The 19412-nt window shown below is 40.9% G+C and overlaps 1 protein-coding gene across 1 annotated transcript; it reads left to right on the forward strand.

The window, feature by feature from the left end:
• The first annotated feature begins 991 nt into the window (after positions 1-991).
• Positions 992-9519, forward strand: LOC115586081 (olfactomedin-like). Its single transcript, XM_030424844.1, has 5 exons — positions 992-1127; positions 1320-1478; positions 1740-1952; positions 4158-4290; positions 7672-9519. The coding sequence occupies exons 1-5, from the start codon at positions 1092-1094 to the stop codon at positions 8520-8522; spliced, it is 1392 nt and encodes a 463-aa protein (XP_030280704.1). The 5' UTR covers positions 992-1091; the 3' UTR covers positions 8523-9519.
• Positions 9520-19412: the final 9893 nt, after the last annotated feature.

The raw sequence follows: 19412 nt of genomic DNA on the forward strand, positions 1-19412 counted from the left end.
CCACCATAATGTATCATAAAGTAGTATAACTAATCTCTCATGAACGCATTATAATCACTATTATTATACTTTATAACGTGATTATAATTCATTATAAGTGTGATGTCAATAATAGCCGTATGAGAGTGTATAATGCTTAAACAGTGGTTATAAAACATTATAAGCGGTCATTGGATGATTTAAGTAAAGTGAGGACATTCTGGTGGCATCCAATGACCGCTTATAATGGTTTATAACCACTGTTTAAGCATTATACACTCTCATATGGCTATTATTTGACATAACACTTATAATGAATTATAATCACGTTATAAAGTATAATAATAGTGATTATAATGCGTCATGAGAGATTAGTTATACTAATTTATGATACATTATGATGGTCGAACCCTTATAAAACATTATAAAAAAAAACATTATAATCTGTTTATAATTGTTATTACAAGTATTTATAACACTAATTATAAATCATTATAACCTCATTATAACCGTATTATGATCGCATCATAATGCGTTATAAGAGTGGGCTTCATAGAAAGTGTTACCAAACTTTCTGATGTCTGGTGACAGTTTAATTATCAATATTACCAATGTAATGCATTCCCTGTGACCAGTGCTCTATAGAGATGGATTATATAGATAGAAACCTCTTTCAAATTATTATCAAAGGCTAAAAAATATATTTCATGGACAATTCTTGTATCTAAAACAATAGTGGGGCTTTGTAGAAGCATTTTTAAAATTAATACATGGATAAATCTATCTGTTTTTTAATCTTAAAAAAAAGACAGAAGTGAGATGATTGCAAGATTTTAAAATAATATTGCAAAGGGGAAATATACTTGAGGGGGGAAATAAGGGAAACTCCTGATTAGACTAACTGCTCAGAAATTGCATAGTGTGAATTTTTTAGTTTCACATCCACGTGAGTGGTTTTACAGCTCTGGGTTGACACATCTGTGACAAGAGGCAAGTCAGGAAAAGGTGTTCTGTTGTGATTGACCTTATAAGAGAAAAGAGAAGAGGAGCGGTGATTTCTGCTGAAACAGCGCCTGTCCTCTTCAGTTCACTTTATTTCTCCAGCTCTAAACATGCTGCTGCTGCTGCTCCTGCTCCTGCTGCCCTCGGTAAGTTACACTTGATATCTTGGTCATAGAAATTAAGAATAAAAGTGAAAGATAAAGGCTTAAAATTTCCCACTTTTATTCAGACATTAGACTGAGGCTTTCTCTTTCTTTTTTTATAGTGTAGACTTTATCACATTAGTGTAAATCCTTCAATACCCTATCAATGTTTTTTTTATCCTTGTGTGACTGCAGTGTGATGGCCGGGCTCAGCGTTCATCAGGCCAGAAGAAGAATGGCTCCTGTGTGTGCCCAGTAGACTCCAGCCTGTGGTTGTTCCCTGCTGTGAAGTATGAGGCCGTGCTGCAGCAGGTTGAGACCTGTGAAGGATCTCTGAACACACTGCAGGAACAGGTAAGAACTAAAGTCGACTAGAATCATCTTAACGGTCATGGGTGTGAGTTTGGTCCAGTCCAGTTCCACCACTGACTTGATGGAATATATAGATGCATTTTAGGAGCCATACTATAAACTGTGCATACTAACAGTGGTATGATGCATACATTTTAATGCAGATTTTTGACTGGATTTTTGTGATTAATATCAGCATGGCTTACATGTCTTGTAGGTGATGGTACCCAATGAAAATGAGTTTTGGTCTGTGTTTTCTTGCAGGTGACATTGTCCAGCGAATTTCTCCCTCAGTTCCAGGCTCTGATTGAGAACCTGACGGCCCGGCTGGAGCCTCACCAGTACCTGCGCAACCGGGGGGTGTACACGGACCTGTCTCTACGTCTGCTGGGCCAGGAGCTCACCCAGCTGGAGACAGATGTTGGTGCCGTCCACAGCCAGCTTAACAACACCCAAACGCGTAAACTCTCCAAAGAGGTAAAGCAGAACATGCAGTGAAGACACTAAAGTGATTCTTGAAGTTGTATTCTACATGAGTAACATGAAGTTACACTTTACTAAACTCTACTGGGAAACTCAATTAGGTTGTTGCACCAGCATATATATATATATATATATATATATATATATATATATATATATATGTATATATATATATATATATATATACACACACTACTCACAATAAGTTAGGGATATTGTTATTTACATGAGTGCTTTTCCTATTTGGTCTGAATTTTAATGAAATAAGTAAAAGTTCCCTTTGATATTACTAATAATGAATGAGAAGAAACACAATTTTCATTAGTTCAATATTTATTACCCCAAAAATGTAGACAATAACAAGGATAGCCCCAAATAACAAAAATTGACAATGTCAGTAGCGGGTGTTTCCACCATTTGCTGCAATGACAGCTTGACAGCGACGTCTCATGCTCCTCACTAGCTTCATGATGTTGTTCTGAGGTACGATCATCCAGTCTCTGCTTCAGCTGGTCCCAGACGTGCTCTATGGGGTTCAGATCAGGGGACATTGCTGGCCATACCATATGAGGCACTCTGACTTCCTGAAGTCGAGCTGTGAAAATTCTGGCACAATGTGGTGGAGCATTATTATCCATGAACAGAAAGTTGGGGGTGTGCTGGCGGAATTGGGGGATGATGATGGGTTCTATGATGTCTCTGAGGTAAGAACGTGCAGTGACTGAGCCATCTACAATAACCAAATCTGTTTTGCGCTGACTGGTGATGCCTGTCCAGACTGTTGCACCTCCTCCACCAAAGGGAACCCTGGGGACCATGTTGACCTCGGCGTATCGTTCACCTCGCCTTCTCCAGCACGCTGACGACCATCATTTCTGTCCAAGGTGACCCGACACTCATCAGTGAACAGGACGGTAGACCACTGCTGCATTGTCCAGGTCACATGGTCTTGTGCCCGCTGCAAACGTTCACGGCGGTGTCTTGGTGTCAGTGGAGTCACCTGCAACGGTCGTCTGGCATTCGAGCCAAAGCGGTGGAGTCGGTTTCGAATGGTTTGTCTGGTAACCCTAGTACCCCTCACATCTCGTAACTGGGCCTGCAGCTGTGTGGCAGTTGCATAACGATGTCTGAGTGCATAGGTCCTTAGGTACTGGTCATCGTTGCGGTCTGTCACTCGTGGGGCTCCACTCCTGGGTCTGTCACGAACTCTGCCAGTAGTTCTGTGTCTTGATGCAAGTCTGCTGATGACACTTTGAGACACACCAAGTTCACGAGCAACATCTGACTGCCTGCCACCGACCCGAAGGCACGCTATGGCCAGGTGGCGTTGCTCGTCCGTTAAGTGACATTGTGTGTTCATGGCTGTTTGAATGATGAACTTGGAATGACTTACTGACAATGCCAGCTTTTTATACCCACAGAATGTTGAAATTGATGCCACAATGAAAAGGGTTGTCTTTTAGTTTTTTGGTACTGGCCCCAATGTGTAAGGCACACTGTACACAGTGAGACCATTACCTGGAAAACACAAAATGAGGTGTGTCTATCACCCCAATACAATTGCCTCCCTATCCCAAAACTCTCTGAAGTGAAACAAACACCGTATGTATGAAATCACTGAGTCTCTCACAATATCCCTAACTTATTGTGAGTAGTGTATATATATATATACATATATATACAGGAAAATACAGTATAAATAAGAATGATATAATTTGTTATGCTTATATTGTCTAGTAGGGGTGGACCAGATGTCTTTTTTTTTAACATTTAAAAGTATATTTTACATATTTTATGACATAAACCATATATTTAAAAAACAACGCAAAAAACAATTGGAATCAAATCATTCATCATTCATAAAGAAAGTTGATGGTTGACCTTCATTTCCAAGGTGTCAGATATTGGCAGTCCTTGGAATACAATAAACATGTTCATAAATCATGTTTAAAAATCTGAGGTTTGGAACCATTTGGGACAGGTCTCCTGTCATGTCATGAGCAGACATGAAAGAAAGTAAACAAATATAAAATATCAAGTGATATTTTGTGACATTTAGAGGAAAAAATCAGATCACGTGACAAAACATGGCTGAGTTATTTTTTAAAGTTAATATAATGAGTTAGTGTGTGCATTTATCAACTGTATACAATGTTTTACGTGTGTGTGTGCGTGCATGTGTGTGTTTGTGTGTGTTAGGTGGGTAAACTGCGTAAGGACGTAGGCAAGATGCAAATGTGGGACACAGTAAATATCCAGACTATCAAAGAGAGACTGCGCTACTTGAAGAATGACGCTGAGTCCTGCAAGTCAATCCCCAAAGACTTCAGAAGTAAGTATGGGGTGAGTGTGTGTGTGTGTGTGTGTGTGAGAGAGAGAGAGAGAGAGACAGAGAGAGAGAGAGAGACAGATAGAGAGAGAAGAGAGAGAGAGAGAGAGAGAGAGAGAAAGACTGTAATAGAAAACGACCGTATGAAGAACAAAGAGAACTCAGTCAGACACTAAACAAAAAAGACATGGGTGAAAAATTCAATTAAGTAGGCCTTATTTGTCTGTAAGACGATTGAACAATCACAACGTGTTGAGGCAATATGCTATGTAAGACATGGCAGAGAGTACATACCTCTGCCCAGGCCCAACAGTCTCCTTCAATTCAGTCAAGCCTAATCCAATATCAAATAAAACTTAATTAAATCTGCCACATCTGGATTTTTATCTGGATCCGCATCAAATCGAAATCACTTAAAGAAGCTATTCACATTTGGTTCAATCATCCGTCCTGAGTGATCTGATCACAACTGGACAGCTTCAAATCCTTCATTTCACACCTGGCATCAAATGTTACTCGAGTGTTCTGAGTGACCACTTGTGATTGGATCTCACATCCCCTCACATCCTCTCTATATGCAAATATACACCTATATCACTGGGACAAAGGACCATGTTTTTTATACAAAGAAAGAAATGTGTTCACGTATAATGTTTGTGGAATTAAGAAGTGGGCCCAAATATAAAAAAAAAATGTTGCAGAAAGCATTTTAAAATGGAGTCTGGTGATCCACTCCACAACAAAAAAGAAGTAGCCTATATTAGTTACTGTTTACTGTACTTGTCATGTTTACCATCAATATGTTATATTCTCAAATACATTTGCCGTAAATGGTGAAATCAGTTGAACCAGTGCTTTCAAACAACTGAAGCGAGGTTGACCACATTTTAGACATGTCCACACACACTGCTTAAACAACGTGGTATGAGTTATCGGACCTCAGATGCGTCTTAAAGGAGTCATCACCTGGTTTTTTACATATCCAGTCCCTCTTGGATCGCTTTGGATCAATTCTTAAAACTTATTAGAAAAAAAAATTAAAAAAAACAACATAGAGCTTGTTCTGACACTTTTTTATATCGCGACTTTCTCACACGAGATTATGCGCGAGGTTTTGACTGGTCCAGATGTGCATTCTATTAATATGTAATGAGGCGCGAGTTGATTGGCCGCAGGAATAGGGGGCTAGCCTGCATGCACACAGACTCCAAAACATAAACAGCCCCCTGTCATGGCCCACACACTAAATGACGAACCTTACGGAATTCATGCATTTATGTACGAGCCGGAGTCGGAACCCGAACGGGAGAGTGAAGAGGCAGAGACGGTGGAAGAGACACGTTTACAGCAGGATGTCTCTGAATGGTAAATTGTTTTTTTTTTCCTTCTTACTTTTCACACTCGTGTTTAATATGTAAGAGCTGAGTTTTAATGCTGGTGGTCATGATGTATGGCATGAAAATGACAGAGAAAAAGGCAGATTCGGCGTGCTCACTCAGAAAGTCTGGCTGAGGACGGCTGTGAGCCGATGCTTATGCAAGTAGCTGTGGTAACGTCACCACAGGAGCAGAGTCAAAATCTCGTGCTTTAGGAATGCGCACCCTTGAGCCAAAGCGAAAAAAAAATAGCCACTTTCAAACTCCAGCTTTTCAGGCAAGTTTCAACTGAGGTCCAACACCAATATGCATGATTTAACGAGAGAAATTGCGATGTCCGGGAGATGACTCCTTTAAATGCGTGTTGGGAGTGTTCCCGTCTATACTGAGAGCTGTCCACTTGTGATCAGATCGCTCAGGACTGATGTAGTTGCCAAATGTGAACAGTCTCATAAACACCATCCATCTAAATATGCCACATGTGTTTCATCATGATCCATGCATTGTTCCCTCAAAACATTAACCAAAATATCAAAAACCACATATGTTTCAGTGTTAAAGAACCTGAAAGAGAATTCCAGGATCTGTCCATTTATCCAGATCTAAAAGCAATGGGGTCTTTTCTGGGCCAAGAACTATCCTCCATGCAAGTTTGGTGGAAAACTTTGTGTAGTCCTGCTGACAAACCAACCAATCGACAGACAAACAGACATGGGCGGAACATAACTACTTTGGCAGATGTCAAACGAACATTATCAAGAGAATGTGAAGAAACAGCAGTGAAGATGTTATGTCAAAGACATCTATGCACTGTGTCGCAGAGATGTTTAATGAGGTTAGCATGTTTACCAGCTAGCCCTGGACCATCCTGCATTGTACTACCACTTTGCACCACAGGAGGTGATAGCCCTCATCGTTTCAGCTGTGAGATGTAAAAGCGGCAAAATGACAATTCTGACAATTATTTTTCTTACTCCAAACCATACACCTTCTGAATTCAAGTTTCACTATTTCACTGAATTTAGGCCAACTCAGTGACCGTGTTGAAACATTGTAAAAACACACTACATTCAACTCAACTTCAACAAAATTAAACTCACCAAAACGGTCTTGGTTTGTCTGTCAAAACTCACCTCTGGTGGTGAATTTGCAGAGTAAGATGTGAAAATATTCTGGCTCTACATGCCGTTTTAGCCCACTGCTGATGCCCATTTCTCTCTTGCTCGTCGGCCACTGCACTCTCCTGCCCAAGAGTCGTACTGCTGGTCAGAGCTGAAGTAAGTCATTTTTGCACGAAATCCCCCATCATCAAACTGACCTCCGTTGGTCTCCGTTGTTCAGTCAGTCTGCTTTACTTGCTTTTGACTGCTCCATGGCTAACTGAGCTACTTGCTAGTGGCAGTTAGTTGCCACAGCCAAAGATAGCTATGTATATCACAGAGTATAATGAGCAGGACTAAGCTGTTATGCTGCTCCGTATAGTTCTGGCCCCACCTTTTATTCAATTCTGGCCATTTCTTACAAATAACATCTTAAAATGGTTACATGGATGCAACTATCTACAAAAGGCTATCCTCAAAATCTAAACTTCCAACTCCTTTTATATCATATAAGTGATCGAAAATGTAAATTTTCTGTCAATCTGCCTGCCACTTCTTAAAACAGTGGTTCTCAAACTGTGGTGTTAACTCTAGTTCAAGGTTAAATATCTGACATTTGTGAACATTAATACAGCAGTGAGTGAGTTGTGATCAGAGCATCTCTTTTATTGTCTGATAGCTGGGCCAGCTATGTGAGAACGAAAGTTTGGAGTAATATAAAGTATTGATTCTCATTCCAAGGTCACTGGCACTTTGGGTTGGTGGCGCCAGCACCTGCCACCATCTTCAACCCAACTTTTATCCACAATCATTAACTGCATCATTAAGGAAAACATGAAACAAAGAAAACCTTTTTAATCAATTAAATATCAATAGGCAGTAACACTCTCATCTCTCTCTGTTTCCAGGTCAGAGCAGCCACTGCCTCAAGGGCCTTCTCACTGGCATTAGTGAGCCTGTCGTGACTAAGGTCAATCCCTTTGGCAAAACCTACATCTCTGGTTCATGGGGCAAACAGGCCCAGGTGGACAGTGAGGAACAGAGGAACAGTTACTGGGTTCAGCCTCTGCTCAGTAGCCACAAATGGGGCAACTCTCTTCGTGTATTCCAAAGCTATGAGGACTTCATGCAATCTGCCAAGTACAAGGACTTTACCATGGCTCCATCTTACAGTCATGCCCACAGCATTGAGGGTCCCAGTGCTGTTCTATATGGTGAAGCACTGTACTATCACTGCTACAGCTCTGCAGATGTCTGCCGCTACGACCTGAAGAGCAACGCTGTTCAACGGGTGACACTTCCAGGCAACGGCGTGGGTTACAACAACAAGTTCCCGTATTGTTACTATGTCTGCCGTGACAACAGTGATGTGGACATTGAGGCAGATGAGACAGGACTATGGGCCCTCTATGCCACTGTCGGTAACCATGGTAATCTCGTAGTGAGTCGGCTAGTTTGGGACAGCGAAGCTCAGACCATCAATGTGACACAGACGTGGGAGACGAGGCAGTTCAAAAAGGCAGTGAGCAATGCTTTCATGGTGTGCGGTGTGCTGTATGCAACTCGTTACGTTGATGAGTACCACGAGGAGGTGTTCTACGCCTTCGACACAGCAACAGGCAGAGAGGACAACTCACTTGCACTGCCACTGGAAAAGGTAGCTAAAGGAGTGGCCAGTCTGAGCTATAACCCAACCGACAAGCAGATCTACATGTACAATGATGGATATCTACTGGCCTACCAGGCCACCCACTTCTGATCTCAAGCTGTTCTAATGTTGTAATGACTTTTATTAACAATTTGCATGTTCATGTTACTTTAACAACAAGAAATAAACAGATATGTAGACGCTTAAAGACTAGGGAATAGCATTCTAACATTAGGTACTTTATTTCATTCTTGCCCAGAGTTGTGAGTGTCCTGACATTGAAGTTGAAAATGTAGATATTACACTTATCTTTGACCTGATTTGCAGAAGATTAAAGGTTTGATATTTTCATTGATTAATATTAATTGTAAAAAATAAAAATAAAATAAAAGGTTATATGAATAACAAAAGATAGCTGGCTTTGACAAACATCTTCAGACCACAGACCACATTAAGCCCAAGCAAGATACAGAAATGAACATTTTCACCACCAGAGTGCGCTGCCAGGCTGAGAAATAAGAGCAAAGGATCTACAGGCTGTTTGTCCACCTGTCATGTTGTTTCCTTCTCTGTCTGTCCTTCTTCCTTTCTTATCACTTGCTTTTTAAAATTAGCACCACCTGAGAATCGTCCAGAGGCAATGTATGTTAGATACTCTTGCTTAGTGTAGCGCTGCTGTTTTGGGGAAAACATTCAAACATTTTAAGGAACATTCACTGTCTTGCCTTCAAAAAAAAGTAAAACACCAGCAATCAGATGATCAGACAGTAGCCTATGTTGTTTCAACAGATCTGATCTGTGACATACAAGCCAAACTGTTTCCACACAAACTGTCTGGGTTAACACTGATTGACTTTATCCTTGGTTTACTGTGCAATGAGAGATAATTAACATGCTAAGAGTGCTTATTTTTATTGGTTTGGATTATGTGGCTTTAACATTTTTAGACCTGTCTGACCACTCATCTATCTTGCCTTGTTGGGTCTATTTTTTAGCAACGCTGTTGCTTTATGTGATTTCAATAAATAGCCTACTTGGGTGAGTACAAGGTTATCATAACAGATGGAACCAATGAATCCAGCAGTGAAAATAAAAGAATGCATTACAACTTGTTTTTTTTTTTTCAGTTTCAGCTGCAGTCAGCTTCGGGGCTTTTTACAGTTTTTTTCAATTGCTTAAGCACGATTTCGAATAGAGGGCCCGGTTTTTCAAAATACTACACACAATTAGCAGAACACCTCACATCCTTTGCAAAATGAAACACTCTTGTAAAAACTATACACTACTTTATAAAAATGATATTTTGTTACCATATGAAAACACACGTTTCATATGACTTAATTCTGTCTGAACCAGTTACACACTGCTGCGCTTAACCTAAAACACTTTTAGCAATTCTACTCCTCAGTTATTTGAGTAATGTAAGTGAAGTACACAGAGAAAGTGCAAATATACAATACTAAAAATTCACCAAATACAACACAAGACCAATGCTGAAGAGTGATGAAAATATGATTTATTTATCTAAATCAGTCAAAATTTCAACAAAAGATGTCCATGCTACAACAGTACTGTGCATAACACCAAAAAAAAAAACCGAACAAAAAATACACAACTGACAAAAAAAGAAGAAAATCCAGCAGGGAAAATATTAGGGATCATCTCTTCGCCGAGCTGGATCAGGCCAGAGAATTTCGTTGACATCACAGGCGATATCTTCATTAGCAAGACAACGAGGGAAGAACCGCCGTGCATGTCGAATCCATCCTTGAATGGCTATGGCGTCAATTTGGTCACAGGCCTCCTCCGTGGCCTCAGTGAGGGGCACTTGAGCCTTGGGCTGCAGATCATACACCTTCCACCACCACGTTGAGAAGAACTTCTCGATTGGATTGAGAAATGGAGAGTATGGTGGAAGGTATAGCACAGAAAATTGAGGATTGTGCTGAAACCAGTTATGGACCTGTGCAGAGCGGTGGAATGATACATTGTCCCAGATGACAATGTATTGCATCTGTTGTATTTGGTTCACTGTGAGGATGTTGTGCAGTTGGTCCAGAAATGTCAGAATGTGAGCCGTGTTATAAGGGCCCATATTGGCATGACGGAGGAGGACCCCATTCTGTGCAATGGCAGCGCAGAGGGTGATGTTACCCCCACGCTGTCCTGGGATGTTGATTATAGCCCTGTGGCCAATGATGTTTCTGCCTCTCCTTCTTGATTTTGTGAGGTTAAACCCTGCCATATCGATGTAGATAAACTCGTGTGGGATTTCTTCAGCATCAGTCTGTAAAACTAAAACTAAAAAAGATTGTGTAGTTTAGCATGGATCTAATACACAGTAAATTTAGCTTGCAGTGTGTAACATCACAGTGCTAAAGTGAACAATACATACCTCCACATATGCATGCCGCAGTTTTTTGACCCTCTCCGAATTCCGCTCAAAAGGCACTCGATACAGTTGTTTCATTTGAAGTTGACTTTTTTCCAGGATGCGTGCCAGTATTGAGAGACCTGATGAACATTATTGAAAATGCCATCGTCGCCAATGATGTTGACTTGAATTTCTCTGAGAGAACCATGTTTATGATTGCTCTTTCTTGTTCTTGTGTGAAAATACGCCCCCTCCTTCCTTGTCGCTCTCGCCCCTGAATCCTATGTGGAAAGAAATACATAGGATCTCACAGGAACCAGTATGAACAGTGCTGATATGGTACATACTAAGCAGTTGATTACTTTTGTAGAAAGATTTGTTTTGACCTGTTTTCTTGTCGAAATGTCCTGATCACAGATGCCACTGTATATCTGCTAAGATTTGGCTGAACTCTCAGTCCAGCCTCCCTCAGCGTCAGTCCGTGGTTCACCACATGGTCAACTAATGTTGCCCGAATTTCATTTGATAAATTTGGTCCTCTCCTTCTTAGGGCATGTATTCCTGCTTCCTGCTTCCGGTCTTCCTCTGCCTCTGCCTCGTCCTCGTCCGCTTCCTCTACCTCCACCTCGGCCTTGACCTCTGGCATGGCCTCTGCCTTCACCTCCTTCTCCTTCTCTTTGAATTCCTCCTCTCATTCTTACTCTTCCTCGTCTTACTCGTTCCATTGTGGTAGAAGACAGGTGAACTCACCTGCTGCCTTTTTGTAGTGCTTGAACCTGATTGGTGTGTCTACAATTAAGCAATCATGTGTTGGTGCACCTGAGTGTTGTGTTTAACCAATTAGATAATGAGTGTGGTAATTTGAAAGTCAGTGCTTTGGAATTTGCAAGGAAGTGACATCATGATATGCATCTGTGTCTAATGTATACAAGTGTGTTTAGTGTCTTGCAATTTACTGTGTGCAGTCATTTGCAAAAAGTGTGAAGCTGACGTGCTTATAGTTGTGCTAATCTGGTCCGGAGTTTTGCTCCTTGAGTGTAAGGTTTTTATAATTGTGTACGACTTTTGATTTTAGTGTTTATGCAATCCAAAAAAACTGTAATGACCAACAATTACAGTCGGCGCACTCGCTACAAGTAAAAGTCCTGTCTCTATGATAGGCCTGCCAAAAGAGCTAAAATACAATGTGTAAATCCTCTCTGGTGCTTTTGGAGGCAGTATTTTATTACTTTTAATAGAGCTAAGCTTGCAGTTTATCCCTTTCTTTCAGTATTTTTGCTAATTCAGCTAGGAACAACGCATCATATGAACGGGTTTTATCCCTCTACACGATGGACAGAGAATAGACAGGGATCTGTCCATCTCATCACATATTTTGTTCTGTGTAGACAAGAAGTGCAACTGTTGGATTCAGAGTAGGATGAGTGACACGGTTAGAGAAAAGCTGAATTATGGATGATGGGTAACTAAAGTTAGTACAGTGTGTGTGTGTGTGTGTGTGTGTGTGTGGTGTGTGTGTGTGGTGTGTGTGTTGTGTGTGTAGGTGTGTGTGTGTTTGTTTGTGTGTGTGTAGTGTGTGTGTGTGTGTGTGTGTGTGTGTATGCGTGTGTTTAGGATGTGACCTGTTTAAACCTATTCATTAGTCTCCTTTAATTTTCTCTGTTCAGTTTAGAATTTTGAATGCATTTTTACTTTGTCGTGAAAATAGAAATTAGTACTTGAAAAACTAAAGCATACAAAATAGATAGATTTTTATATTGATGTTTATATACAGATGTGCCCAATGAATGGCAAGCTTGTTACAACACTGTTCATGTATGTAACATAAAAATAGTATATCATTTAAAATAGAAGTTTAAATCAAAATGACAAAGACAGACTACCCAATAGTGCTGTATAGTATGAGAGTAGGGACTTATTTAATTATAGCTTGAGTTGAGTAAGGGGTATTGGAAAATGTGATGTTATGTCTCCATTGAACATGCAACACCAAACAACAAGTGTAATAGCAGCCTGTGCTGTCTGTCGTAGTACTGCTTGCACTCAGTAGGGGGTGGTGTGATCTCACACTGGAGTCAGCAAGACAGATGTTTCCGCTTCTGTGGCCTGGTTTCCAGTTTCTGGCTGGCTGCCTCTCAGACACACCCAAAGCCCTGCTTACATAATGACAGACCTGCTGCCCTGCAGATTTAAGGAAGCCAAACAGCAGGCGGCTGGCTCAGGACTAAACTTAATGGTCTACTCTTCACTGTGTATGTGGTCAGGCTGATTTCAAGTTTCTGTTCAGGGAAAATAGACTGGGGAGGATCTCCATGTTCTGTAATGATATGTTGGGATACTGTTACGTTTTGGTAACCTTCAGTCATAATTTATATCCTCAGATCCTCTCTCTCATTGTGCTTCTGTAGTAATGAACAGACAAGTCGCTGGGAAATGGTCATACAGAGGTCTAGGATGAGTAAGAAATATAAAAAAAATATATGTAGAAAAATGCAATGGACCTCATTTTATTGGTGACATACAGCTGATGAGACCTAATGAATCAATAATAAGATGTTCAGTTTTTGGTAATCCATCATTTCAGATGGATCTGTGGCACCTCTTTTATCAAGTCAGCCCAAATCCTCCCATCTCTAACATCATTGCAGAGCCAGCAAGGGGTCTACAGGGAAAATTAACTGTGGGCCCCTGTTGAGCACACGTTGCCCTAAGCCTGGTACCAACCACTGCGCTTCAACACTGGAAAAATACTCTGTCTGAGGTGTCTTGTTTTTTGTGAAATATTTCATCAACTTTTGGAGGGATTTCTTTAAAATCCCCCACCAATATTCATGTTTCTCTGGATGAACCAGCCCAGTTTCAGGATGTAATGCTGGCAGTTAATGTTTCTACAAACCACTGATACACATCTGTACGTGATGTGGCAGTGCCGTACTTACATTTTAACAAAACGTCTGACACCACATTAATGTTAGATTTGTATGACCTGACTCATGTGGAGTGGTGTAAGGTATAGTAAAGATGAGAAGACTGTAGAAGGCAGTGATTGCAGTATGAGACTGCATTTCAACATCTGACAGTATGAAACCACTGGATATTTCATGGAGAGCCTTAGCTCTACCTTGTGTTTAGTGCTAATTAGCATCTGTATGCATGATAACATGATGAAGTAGGATGAAGCAATAGGAAACATTATTCCTACTTAACATCAGTATGTTGGCATCATCACTGCGAGCATGCTAAAATGCTGGTGTTGCAATTAGCTCATAGCACCACTGCTAGTGTGGCTGTAGACTTATTTGAAAAATCAGGGCGCACTCACACTAGGCAATCTATATCATGCCCAAGCACATTTGACCCCCAAGGTCCAGTTTGTTTGGCTAATGTGAGCGTTCCATATGTTCTCAAGCATGCTACACTTTATTAGCCCTGGCACGGTTGGAAAAGGTGTGCTCCGGCACACTATGGTTGGTTATGGCAAAAAAGGCATTCTACATTAGTAGACTGTTGTGCTACAACATCGGGAAGTTGCGAGATAGAATCACGCATGTGCAGTGTGAAGCACAAGTCCCTGTTGATGGAAGAAGGAAAACTGCATCCTCTTCTCACTTTTTAGCCAAGTGATGGCTACAAATAGAGAGATGGACTGAAAATGCTGGCTCCACACAGAAAGGCCCAGTAGATTCATGCCCAGGGAGATGGAGGGAGTAGTTGTTGTAGTGGGTTTCATTCTCAGGACTTCTCTTAATGGGTTAAGGGGCATGATCACTGACGGCCGCAGGCTGATGCTTCACTGACCATATAGAGAGCATCCTCATACCTAATGCCAGGAAGTCCATCCTGTTTTGTCTCCAAGGCATGATCATACCAGGATGATACAGCTTCACCTTTACACTTCATCACCCCATCATTACCCATAAATATGTAATGGTATCATTAAAGAGTCCATCTGATACACACAGACATTATCACTCGCTGCCAGTATCAAGTACAGATGATTACCAGTAATGACTGACATCAGCAGATCCAGCAATGAGCTGCCCAGCTTCATTCAAGCTACTCCAGGCTTTGGTTTTCAAATAAAAATAAGCCAGGCTTACCAGCTTACACTACAAGCTGCTGCAGAGGAGAGTGTCCTGTCCATACACTGATTCAGTATAGAGTATAGAGCCAACCTGGGCATTGTACGGCCCCCAGGCCACATCCGGACCTGTGACCATCCCTAACTGGCCCGTGTGAGGTCAATGGGAAGTTAGCAATCAAACATAAATAAGTGTACATCATGCAAGGATTACATCTGCATTGCTTTATTTTATTTTTTATTTCGAAGGCGACTGTTTTTTGTGTCTTCTTCTCTGGTTGCAACTCACAATTAAAAAGAAGTAGAAGAAGAACTGCAACGTTCTTCTTCGTGTCGGCGAGCCAGCGAACTGAGCTCACGAGAGACGTTAGCATGGACGTGAATGAGCTGTTATCCCTCAAAAATGTCAGCTCATGGGAAAAAAAGAAAGGTCAATTCAGAGTGCCGAGATTTTAGCCAAACCTGGACTCCTAAGTATTTATTTACTGAAGTCAGAGGTAATGCCGTGTGCTTAGTTTGCGGAGAACAGATCGCTGTGTTAAAGGATTATAATTTGAATCACCACTACATTACTAAACATGCAGAGAAGTACAAGAACTGGAGTGATGCAAAGCGGGCACGGACATCTGAAGCTTTGCCAGCTAAGCTGCAAAAGCAACAAGGCTTTTTTACCAAGTGTTGTTCATCCAGGGATGTGGCAGTCAAGACCAGCTTTGTGATATCCCACAAAATCGCCCAAAACAGTAAGCCATTTTCTGAAGGGGAGGCGTTTGAGAATGTGCCGCTTTCCAGGCGAACTGTGACGAGAAGGATTGTGGACATCGCGGGAAACCTGGAGATTAAGCTGCAAAGCAAAGCTGACAATTTTGAACTTTTCTCTGGACGAGAGCTGTGATGTCTGCGACACAGCACAGTTACTCATTTTTGTACATGGGATAACGAAAGACTTTGAGATAACAGAGGAGCTGGCAGCAATGCGGTCAATGAAAGGGAAGACAACGGGGAGTGATTTGTTCACTGAGGTGAAGGCATGTTTTGATAAACTGGGACTTAAATGGGACAAACTGGCATGTGGCGCTGCATGGTGAGTTTTCAAGGCGATTTCAAGACTTCAAAATAGTCGAAGGTGAAATACACATGATTTCTTCTTCCTTCAATTGCAGTGTGGATAATGCACCTAGTGATGTTCAGCTCAAACTCATTGACCTGCAGTCCGATACAGTGCTGTCAGATCTTGTCAGATACAGATCTTCTCTCACTGATGATCACCTGTCATCTGTCCTTCGCATATCCACCTCAGACATTCAACCTGACTTCAGTGCACTTCTTCAAGCCCAGCACAGACTAGATTTCTCTCAATGAACAAGCAAAAAGAACTGAAAAACAGCAAATGAGGTAGTAAGACTAAAAACAAAAAGATAACACTTTGTATAATAAAAATGGCAAAAACATGCACATTTCGTTCACAATTGCTTTTGTGGATGTCGATTAGTTTTGATTGCATTTTGTACTATGTCTGCTCCACTTTTTTCATGTCCTAATCATAACATTTACTCTAACCAGTCACAGCTTATCAAAGACCTTACAGTTTACTGCTTTTTATAAAGAGATACAATTAATATTGAGCAGAACTGAGTTTAGCCTATTGGTCCGGCCCTCCACAACAGTCCCTGTTTCTCATGTGGCCCCTTGGGAAAATTAATTGCCCACCCCTGATACAGAGTATATACTCTAATGTAAATGTAAAGAATGTTTACATATTGTTAATCTTGCCACATCTCACAAGGGTGAATTCAAGTCTCTTATTGCTTTGGTTTCTTTTGGACTAAATCATCACAGACAGACTGGGTTAGTGTCGGGCAACAGTCTGGCAGGATCATTCAGCCTCCTCCAAGTTTGTCAGTTGAGTTAAAATGTTTTGAAAAATTCAAGACAGAAATGAAAATACATTGTTAGCTGCAAAGCATGCATGGTAAATCTGTACCAGTTGTCAGTCCAACCATGTGTATCACAGCCATTGTACAAATTATTAGTTTCAAACTAAAAGCCTTCGACAGGAGAGTAAACTTGGTTGAAGAAGGGAAACACGACAGGAAAGAGGAAAGGAGGAAGTCAAATAAGACTATAACAGAGGGCGAGAAAGAAAGGGATTAAACAAAGAGGTAAAAATGAAACAAGTAAAGTAAACAAGATGGGATGAGGGGTATGAAGGCCAGGAGGAGCTCCACAGGGAGCATTTTGATTTTTAAATAAGAAATGTATTTCACTTTTTTAACTGTAATGGGGCATCAGACAAATCAATTGTGGATCTAGATTACATACAAAGTCAATAAAAAGACTAAGGCTAATGGATGCAAGTTAGCGGGGGGTTTTTTGGGGTGGGGGGGGGGTTGCTCTGGGGCAGATTTTCGGGTGACATTTGCATGGGTGAATTGAAAATGTTGAACTAAAGCTAGGATTCCACTTGGCGCTATGTCGCGAAAGCATTGACACACACTGTAGCATGACGTTACCATCACTGATGTCTTTTCATTCATGAACAACAGTGGAGGAGAGGATAATAATCACTAATCATGGCTGTTTGCAGACACCCAGAGCTGTATGATAACACATCTACTCATACTGAGACAGGACAGAAAAGGAGCTGGTGTATAGGAAAGTGAGTGAAGAATGCAGACAACCTGGTAAGTCATGGTGATATGTCTCAGCACAGCATAGCCCTGATCGAGCCGAACACCATTCAGGGAACAAGCATTTTACAAGTAAAGTTGTTTACTTGTCGTCTACCCGACAGACCTGATGAAGCATTAATTCAGGCTATGCACAAGGCCGCATTATCATGTTGTTATTTTGGCGTCCTTTTGATCTATTTATTGCAGTCAGGTCACAGTGAAATCTCTTTGTTTCGGGTTCATTCTGATGTGGTAATTCAGTCTCTGTGTACTTCCTGGTCACAGTGACAATTTACGGCATTTAGCAGATCATAGCGACTTACATACATATACTGATTTCAGTGGCTGCCATGCAAGGTGCCGACCAGCACACCAGGAGCAGTTTGGGGTTCAGTATCTTGCCCAAGGACACTTTGTCATGCAGGACATGATCGCTCACAAATGTATAATTCTTACAGGGCTCTCACAACATCATGCTTGTGACACTGGTGAAACATGTTTTAAATAGTGCAATACACCTTCTGTGTTACATATCAGGTCAAATTGGTCCTAAATTTAAACTGAATTTTCAAATGTCCTTATGATTTTGGTCAGGGTTTGAGTTGTGTGGGAGTCAGTGGGAATTGAACTTCCATAAGGAGGGGCCTGTGCTCCCATTAAAGCAGTAAAATTGCACATCTTTGGGAATCGCTTATACATTATCAATAGCCATTATTTTTTATTACAAATAGTGTATTTTTCAATTTAAGGAGTGTTATTTATGTTGGGGACACAACTAGGCTAAAAGTCATGGTTTCCCAAAAGAACTACCCTTTGCAACTGGATATAGTCCTAGCTAATGTGGGACCACCACACACATGGACAGGTCAGACGAGGGGCACTGTGGATATGTAGTAATAATGAAAAATGTCAAAGTGCTGGTGGCGCTACAGGAAACGATCACTGGAGACAGTGGGATTTATCCTTTTGGAACAGTGTAGAGTATGTACAAAGTATGATAGCAGACCTATATAAAGTTGTTGACATATTTCAGCCTGGACCTAGTTGTGAACCAACAGACTGACATTACCTATTTTTACAGTGAAGACACTAACAATCATATCATAACAATCCTGTTTGTTGTGTGTCTACAGGTCATCAAATTAAGCTTTAGCTTTGTCATTATAAATATCTCATCATTGGTCCGCACACATTCAACAATAATTATAACATTTATTTTTATCAAAGACACAGTGAAATTGTTACACATTGCTGATAACTGAACATGGCCTTCTGTTGGATGTTGCATCATTTTTCCAGTCCATTTTACAGGAAAGGTACCCGTCACTGAGTTGCTTTTAGAAGAAAATGTTCTTCTACTGTCCACAGACTAAAGTGTTGTGCAGAGTTTTCCATAGACTAATATGAGTCAGTCGGTCAACCTATTAGATTTTAGCATGTAAACATCATGTCTCAGGAGATTTGACCACTCAAGAAAACCCCCCCATCATCCCCTCCTCCATCAGTATTAGAGCCATGGCTCTACTTATAATCTGTAATCTGTAAATACTGTCTGCATTACCCAGTGTCTCACGATTGTAGTAAGGCCTCATGTTATATATATGTATGTCACTAGCCAATACACCACAGTTCTAAAACTAAACTTCAGTTATATAGATTGTGAACAATAACTCCAGTAAACTGTTGGCATGTTTTATTATGATGTAATATACATCTGAAAGGTGGATGGGTACAGAGTAGCAAGGCTTAATAAGATTACAGTCACACTACATGGATTAACATAAGTGAATGGAGGATGCAACGTGTGTGTGTGTGTGTGTGTGTGTGTGTGTGTGTTGCGTGTGTGTATGTAGTGACCAGAGGAACATGCTTAA

Source organism: Sparus aurata, chromosome 8 (assembly GCF_900880675.1).
Source record: "Sparus aurata chromosome 8, fSpaAur1.1, whole genome shotgun sequence".
Classification (NCBI taxonomy): domain Eukaryota; kingdom Metazoa; phylum Chordata; class Actinopteri; order Spariformes; family Sparidae; genus Sparus; species Sparus aurata.